Source organism: Piliocolobus tephrosceles, chromosome 8 (assembly GCF_002776525.5).
Source record: "Piliocolobus tephrosceles isolate RC106 chromosome 8, ASM277652v3, whole genome shotgun sequence".
NCBI classification, from domain to species: domain Eukaryota; kingdom Metazoa; phylum Chordata; class Mammalia; order Primates; family Cercopithecidae; genus Piliocolobus; species Piliocolobus tephrosceles.
The window spans coordinates 139,383,403-139,391,007 of NC_045441.1; the positions used below are offsets into that span (position 1 = coordinate 139,383,403).

At 57.1% G+C, this 7,605-nt stretch overlaps 1 protein-coding gene across 5 annotated transcripts in view; it reads left to right on the plus strand.

The window, feature by feature from the left end:
• The first annotated feature begins 3,088 nt into the window (after nucleotides 1–3,088).
• The window catches only part of NOS3 (nitric oxide synthase 3), a 28,511-nt gene continuing 23,994 nt past the window's right edge, over nucleotides 3,089–7,605 (plus strand). For 2 of the 5 annotated variants that reach the window (XM_026449122.1, XM_026449123.1), the window contains exons 1-2: nucleotides 5,880–6,037; nucleotides 7,277–7,388. In XM_026449122.1, the coding sequence (XP_026304907.1) occupies nucleotides 5,880–6,037; nucleotides 7,277–7,388 (270 nt within the window). Of the gene's footprint in view, nucleotides 3,386–5,828; nucleotides 6,038–7,276; nucleotides 7,389–7,605 lie in introns of those variants that run through there. The other 3 variants (XM_026449120.2, XM_026449121.1, XM_026449124.2) reach the window with 3 other exon arrangements.

Consider the following 7,605-nt stretch of genomic DNA (forward strand, 5'->3'; position numbering starts at 1 on the left):
ACAGTTCTGGACGCTGCAGTCTAAGATCAAGGTGCTGGCACATTCCATGTCTGGTGACAGCGCCTTCATAGACAGCGCCTTCTCACTGTGTCCTCACATGATGGACAGGTGAGGGATCTCTCTGGGGTTTTTTTCTTAAGGGCATGCATCCTATTCAGGAAGGTTCCTCCCTCACGACCTCAACACCCCAAACACCTCTCCTCCTAACACCATCACCTTGGGGGCTAGGATCTCAACATATGAATTTGTGGGGAAGTCAAACATTCCCCGAAACATGTGGGTGTGAGAGAGTATGCATAGATGTACGTGTGTGTGTGTGCATACATGCATGTATGTATTGTGTGTGTATATGCATGTGTGTGCATGCATGCTTGGATATATGTATGTGTGAGAAAGTGTGCATGCATGCATGGATGTATGTGTGTGCGTGTATGTGTGTATGTGAAGTTACCTCCTGAACCTTCAGTTTGACACACCCTGTGTGGTCTATGCAAGAAGCAGTGAGAGGAGGATTTGTCCCAATAAAGGCCCCTGCTCTTCTGGGGGTGGGCCCAAATGAGCCACCTTGGGACCCCAGATGGCTGGTGTAGACCCACCACCCGATGTGGGCTCAGAGGCACACGCCGGGGGCTCCTCGCCCAACCCCTGGGTCTCCCCCTGCATCCCCTGGGTCTCCCCCTCCCTTCGTGGTGTCTGATCCTAGGGCTGTGCTGGAATCGCTCCTCCTCGGCTCTCTGCTGCCCTCATGTGGCTGTCTCAAGAAGGGCTGAGGCTGCCAGGGGGCGCCCAGGATCAACACAGGAACCTCTTCAGACAGGCAACCCCCGTCCACAGCCCGGAACCCTCAGCACCCCAGAACCCGCCCCAACGCCCTCACCAAATGCTCAGCACCAATTCTGCAATCTGGAAGCTGAGCAAATGTCTCCGCCCCCCAGCACTCAGCATGAGTTACATCCTCGGGAGGGGGACGCCTGGCCGCAGTTGCTCCCCGCCCCTCTCCCGCTGCTCCCGCCTCCCTTCCCTCCTTTCCCTGCTCCCCACCCCGTCCTTGCCAGCAGGCAGGAAGGAAGCTGCTCATAGTGCAAGGGTGGGGTACTTCCAGCTCACACTGAACAGCCCCGGGCTGGGCTATAAAGAGTCAGGGACTTCCGCTCAGTCACCCCTACCCTCACCCCCCAGGTCCCCATGCACACACCCCAGGCCCAAGGCCTTCCCTTCCCAGCACAGCCCTCCAAGGTCAAGGCGTCCCCCGCCCAGCCCTGCACAGCACTCTGGTCTGAGAGGGAAGGCAGGAGCAAGCTTTGCCGCCTCTTCGCTTCTTCGGCGTTGTGGAGGGGGCAGGGGGCACAGGGCACAGCCCTCCCCCAGGGAGGGGTCCTTACCCACAGAAGGCTGTCACCTTATCCCTGGGGACTGGGCCGTCCCTCCCCGAGGCAGGAGCACAGCCACTGTCAGGGACAAGGGGGCTCAGTTCCCAACCAAATCATCTCCAAAGCCCGTTCAGCTTCAGATCTCATGATTTAAGATGGAAATTCTTTCAGCCAAATACAAAACCTCCAACCTTGGAAACTTTTTTCGGAAAGTACTCTTTAAAACATGGTTACCAACATGAGCAATCAGCCACTAAGATGCATCGGCATCATTCCTGGCAGGGCTGCAGGCATGGAGCAGGCCAGCACTAGGCAGAGCCCTGGGGAGGGCAGGCCTCCTCCGACAGGCGGGGGAATCAGCTGTTCTCATCAGAGCACCTTGGTGGAAGGCAGGACACTCAGGACAACACTGGCCACGGCCCAAGAAAGGGGAAGCAGGGAATCCCCTGTCCAGAGAGCATTCACCTCTGACTTTTCCTGTCTGTTTGACTTTTTCTTCCTCCTTTTCTTAAGACCCTGCCATGGCATCCTCCACCCCAATTCAAACCCAATCCAGGCCTACTCTGACCCTCAGCTCTCAGCGCTGACCGTACTGAACTGGACCCCATCCTCCCTGTGACCCTCAGCCTTCAGTGCTGGCTGTACTGAACTGTAAACCCATCCTCCCTGTGGTCACAGAGTGCTCCTTCTTGGACCCCTCCCCTTCACCTAGATTGATTTCTTTCTGCCCACCCAGACCCATCTAGCCTCAGCTAATTCCCCTCTCAGTGGCCCCTCTCCATTGCCTCTCAGTGAGCCACCTGGGGACCAGAACACAGCTTCCAGTCCCCAGGTGGCTGCACACATTTGCAACAAAACAAGCCAATGTATGAAGCAATCCTGCTCAGTGCAGGACCTCAACCCAGCAGAGGATCCCCACAGAGGGGAACTGGCCTGTGTCTTCCAGAGCACACAGGTTCATTTCAGTGAGAACCCACACCCACAGACCAAGCTGCCCAGAAATCACAACCAGGAGAACCCAGAGAAAGAGCTGTCCCCAGGGCCTTGTGGACAGGGTGACAGCCACCCAGGGAGCATGGAGAAGGGGACGTAAGGAAGGCCTCACAGAGGAATCATCCTGCGGCTGTGTTGGTTAGGTCCTTCAGGAAGCAGGGTCCCAGGAGTTGGAAGCATAAGAGGAATACTGGGGGCAATGCCTGAGAAAGGTAACAGTGACTGGGAGCAGGAGCAGGACGGGCAGGGGCAGGATCTGGCCCACAATGCTGGGCTCACATCTGCAAGGGAGGGAAGAAGAAGGGCCTCACATCAGCCCAGCAGGGGATGGTAAGCCCACAGACACCCTGGGGCTCAGTTACTGTCTAGTGTTAGAAAGAATTTTTCGGTGCCACAGAAGAAGTAGCACTCAGATACAAATTTTCTCAGCAAGGCAATTTTACTTTTAGAGAAGGATGAATCTCACAGATGGAGAAATGGCGAGAGCACACCTGAACAAGGGAAGGGAAGGGGTTTTTATCCCTAATGCAGCTAGCCCCTACTGCTGTGTCATTCCCCTGTTGGCTAGGGTTGGACCACACAATCTAAACTAATTGCAATTGGCTATTTTAAAGAGAGCAGGGGTACGAGCCGGATTGGCAGGGTGAGTAGTTTGGCAGGAACTACGGTTACAGAACAGGTGACTCAGGATGACTCAGGTCAGAGCAGGTGACCAGGAGTGACTCAGGTTGGAGCAGGTGATAGAGGCTAGGAGGGGGTTGTTTACTGAAACTAGGGGAAAGGAGATGAAGAGTACATGGAAGTTAAACTTTAAAATGAAGAACAAATAACAGGGGAGCTGAACATACTGATGCATTGGTTCTTTGGAGAGGATCTCAGAACTCATTGTACTTAACAATTTACAGTCTAAAACCTTAGAAGAGGAATTTATTATATCCTACACAAGCCTCCAGGGAAGCACATGGCCTTGGACTGAAGGCTGGCATCTGAAAGCTGTCAGCCACCAGCACTTTCTGCAGCAGGTACCTGCTCTCTAGGAGGGAGGTATGGGTGGTGCACCTCCAGAGCTGCCCGGGCTGGGCCTCAAGGAAGAGAAAGATTTTCATTTGTCAAAGGGGGAAGGGAGAGGTGGAGGGAACAGCACAGTAGCGGCCCAGGGGCAGGGAAGCACAGGACCATTAGGGAAACATGAGAAAGCCCATTTGTCTGGAACAGAGGATTCAAGCAGTGCACTGAGGAAACTGAGGGCCAGGCCAATGTGCTGGAGCGGCTTTGGCCTTGGCTGAGGGTTTTGGGTAGAGCCAAAGCGTAAGGTAAGCCCTGCTTTCCAGAGGAATCTAGCAGAGCGTGGAGCACAGATGGGACTGGACGGCCTGGGAGGGGTCAGGAGGCCACAGGGACAGGCCACAGCCAGTGGTGCAGGCAAGAAGACAACGGCAGTCCACTGCGGCTCACACCTGGAATCCCAGCCTGTTGGGAGGTCGAGGCAGGTGGATCACCTGAGGTCAGGAGTTTGAGACCAGCCTGGTCAACATGGTGAAACCCTGTCTCTACTAAATATACAAAAATTAGCTAGGTGTGGTGGCAGGTGCCTGTAATCTCAGCTACTCAGGAGCCTGGGGCAGGAGAATCGCTTGAACCCAGGAGGCGGAGGTTTTAGTAAGCCAAGATAGCACCATTGCATTCCAGCCTGGGCGACAGAAGTGAGACTCCGTCTCAAAAAAAAAAAAAAAAAATTAGCCAGGCGTGGTGGCGGATGCCTGTTGTCCTTGGGAGGCTGAGGCATGAGAATTACTCCAGGAGGCAGAGGTTGCAATGAACTAAGATCACGCCAGTGCACTCCAGCCTGGGTGACAGAGCAAGACTGTCTAAAAAATAAAAAGACAGAAGGATGTCAGCATCTGATGCTGGCTGTCACCTTGACCCCGAGGATGCCAGTCACAGCTCCATTAACCGGGACCTGGGAAAATGAGTCATCCTTGGTCATGCACATTTCAAGTGGTGGCGGAAGCCAGACTTGGGATCTGTTGTCTCCTCTAGCATGGTGGAAGATGCCTGAAAAGTAGGGGCTAGATCCCATCCCCTGCCCCACTGGGAAGGCGAGCTGATGGGGTGGGGTGGCCCTCAGGTTTGGGGCCATGGGACAAAGCCCAAGCTGCCCTTCCATCTCCCTCCTCCTGAGACAGGGGCAGCAGGGCACGCTAGTGTCCAGGAACAGCCTTCTGCATGCTTATGTGGCCCCTTCACCCTCCACCCTCCAAAACTGGCAGACCCCACCTTCTTGGTGTGACCCCAGATCTCTGAGCACAGCCCGTTCCTTCCGCCTGCCTGTCCCCCACCCAGACCCACCCCAATCTTATCCTCCACTGCTTTTCAGAGGAGTCTGGCCAACAAAAATTCTCTTGTTTGTTTGTCTGTCTGCCGCTCCCAGTCTCTGCCTCTCCCAGTCTCTCAGCTTCTGTTTCTTTCTTGAACTTTCTCTCAGTCTCTGAGGTCTCAAAATCATGAGGCTTCGACCCCTGTGGACCAGATGTCCAGCTAGTGGCCTTTCTCCAGCCCCCTCCCAAGATGGCACAGAACTACAAACCCCAGCATGCACTCTGGCCTGAAGTGCTTTGAGAGCACTGGTACGCCCCACCTGCATTCTAGGAACTGTAGTTTCCCTAGCCCCACATGCTCTCGCCAAGGCATAAAGTTCTTCCCTGGCTGGCTGACCCTGCCTCGGCCCTAGTCTCTGCTGACCTGCAGCCCTGGGAAGCATGCGTCACTGAATGACAGGGTGGGGGTGGAGGCCCTGGATGGCAACTTCCTGCTCTTTTGTGTCCCCCACTTGAGTCATGGGGGTGTGGGGGTTCCAGGAAATTGGGGCTGGGAGGGGAAGGTATACCCTAATGTCAGACTCAAGGACAAAAAGTCACTGCATCCTTGCTGGGCCTCTATCCCCAAGAACCCAAAAGAACTCAAGGGTGGGGATCCAGGAGCTCTTGTATGTATTGGGGAGGTGAAGGAGAGAACCTGCGTGACCCTAGAGGTCCCTGTGGTCACTGAGAGTGTGGGATGCCATGCCCTGCTGCAGAAAGGGTGCTCACCTTCTGCCCGACCTTTCAGGGAAAGGCTCACAGGGGTGAGGCCAAAGGCCCTTCCGCCTGATGCCACATCACAGAAGGGCCTTTATGACCCCCTGGTGGCTCTACCCTGCCACTCCCCCACACCCCAGCCCCCACGCTGCAGCCCCAGGGCTCTGCTGGACACCTGGGTCCCACTTATCAGCCTCAGTCCTCACAGCGGAACCCAGGCGTCCGGCCCCCCACCCTCCAGGCTGGCGGGCGTGGAGCTGAGGCTTTAGAGCCTCCCAGCCGGGCTTGTTCCTGTCCCATTGTGTATGGGACAGGGGCGGGGCGAGGGCCAGCACTGGAGAGCCCCCTCCCACTGCCCCCTCCTCTCGGTCCCCTCCCTCTTCCTAAGGAAAAGGCCAGGGCTCTGCTGGAGCGGGCAGCAGAGTGGACGCACAGTGCCATGGGCAACTTGAAGAGTGTGGCCCAGGAACCTGGGCCACCCTGTGGCCTGGGGCTGGGGCTGGGCCTTGGGCTGTGCGGCAAGCAGGGCCCAGCCACCTCTGCCCCTGAGCCCAGCCGGGCCCCGGCATCCCTACCCCCGCCAGCGCCAGAACACAGGTAAGGGCCAGGCAGCTAGGAGCAGGTGGGCACAAGGGTGGTGTCAAGGCCTGAAGCCTGGGGCTGGGAAGGTCTGGAACCTGTAGCCCAGCCAGGAGAGCCAGGTCACAAATGCGAAAGGGCTATCGGTATGCACAGAACAGGACAGTCTGGGAGGCTCAGAAAGGAGACCAGGATCAGAGTCAGCAGGTGAAAGCTGGGAGTAAGGGTGCCAGCTATAGAATCCGGCCAGGGTTTGAATGCTGCTGTGCCGCCAAGAGCTGTTTGAGCAAGTTACTTAACCTCCCTGAACCTCCATTTCTATAGAACGGAGATACGGCAATACTTACTCTGTGGGGTAGTAAGTTTCTAGCTCACAGCAAGCATTCAACTGCAGCGATGATTATTTAGCTGGAGAAGAAAGGAGCGGACAGCAGTGGTTACAGGAGAGTGAGAAGGTGGGGTCTCCCAGAAGAGGGAGAGAGTTGGGCAGGAGACTCAGGCCCTGGGGGTAAGGGGACTGAGAAGACAGAGCCACCAGCCTTTTTTCCCCTGCTCCAGCCCCCTCTCCTAGTGGCTGTCACCCGAAAACTGGACCATGCAGTTCCCAGAAGAGTCCTCCCTGGGGCAGAGGTCCCAGTAGAGAGGAAGGACCCAGAGGCCTGGTGGGGTGCCAGGCCGGGGGGCAGGCTGGAGCTGCAGGCAGCTATGCGGGGAAGGCTGAGGGCTGGGGCCCTGCTGCTCAGGCGCACCCTTGGCCTGAGTCCCTCCCTTCCTCCCTGCCGCTAGTGGCTCTGGGAGGAAGTGATAAGGCCTGCGAGGCTTCCCTTCACACAAGGGGCTGCTGTCAGGAGGGGGTGTGAGTGTGGAGGGAAATCAGGGCTGAGGAATCCCTGCAGGGCTTCCCTCCACTCAAGCACCAGGCTCTGTCCCCCTCAGGGTAGGGCTTATAGCAACTTTGTGGGGATTGGACACCCCATCTCCAGAAGAGGTGAGGTGGGTGCTGCAGGTGGGGTGCAAACTCAGCCTCTGGGCAGGGACTCAGGAGCTCAGCACCAGCAGCCCCTGTGGCCCAGGACCCTGGTCTATAAACAGAGGCACAGCTCACGCCTACCTCCTAAGGCATGGGGGATGTCAGAAGGCATGCAGCAGGTGGGCCTTGAGATCGCCTGTGCTGTAACAGTGGCCTCCGGGTGACACCTGGGGAGGCCAAAAGGAAACAAACCCTTTCCTGATGACTCTATCCCTGGCTCCCAACAGCCCTCCGAGCTCCCCGCTAACCCAGCCCCCGGAGGGGCCCAAGTTCCCTCGTGTGAAGAACTGGGAGGTGGGGAGCATCGCCTATGACACCCTCAGCGCCCAGGCGCAGCAGGTGAGGCCGGCCTGACATGTCCCCATCCCCATCGTCTCCAGGGGAAAGGGTGGGTAAGGCCAGGCCTCAGATGGGGCCCGAGAGGGAAGCGCCACCCTTCTCTGAATTGGCCTCTTGTTTCCAAAAAGAGGAGAGGACTGGGAAGAACCAGCAGAGTTGAGGGACATGCACGGGACTTGGGTGACCCTCAGCCTCCAGCCTTACCCCTGCACCCTGG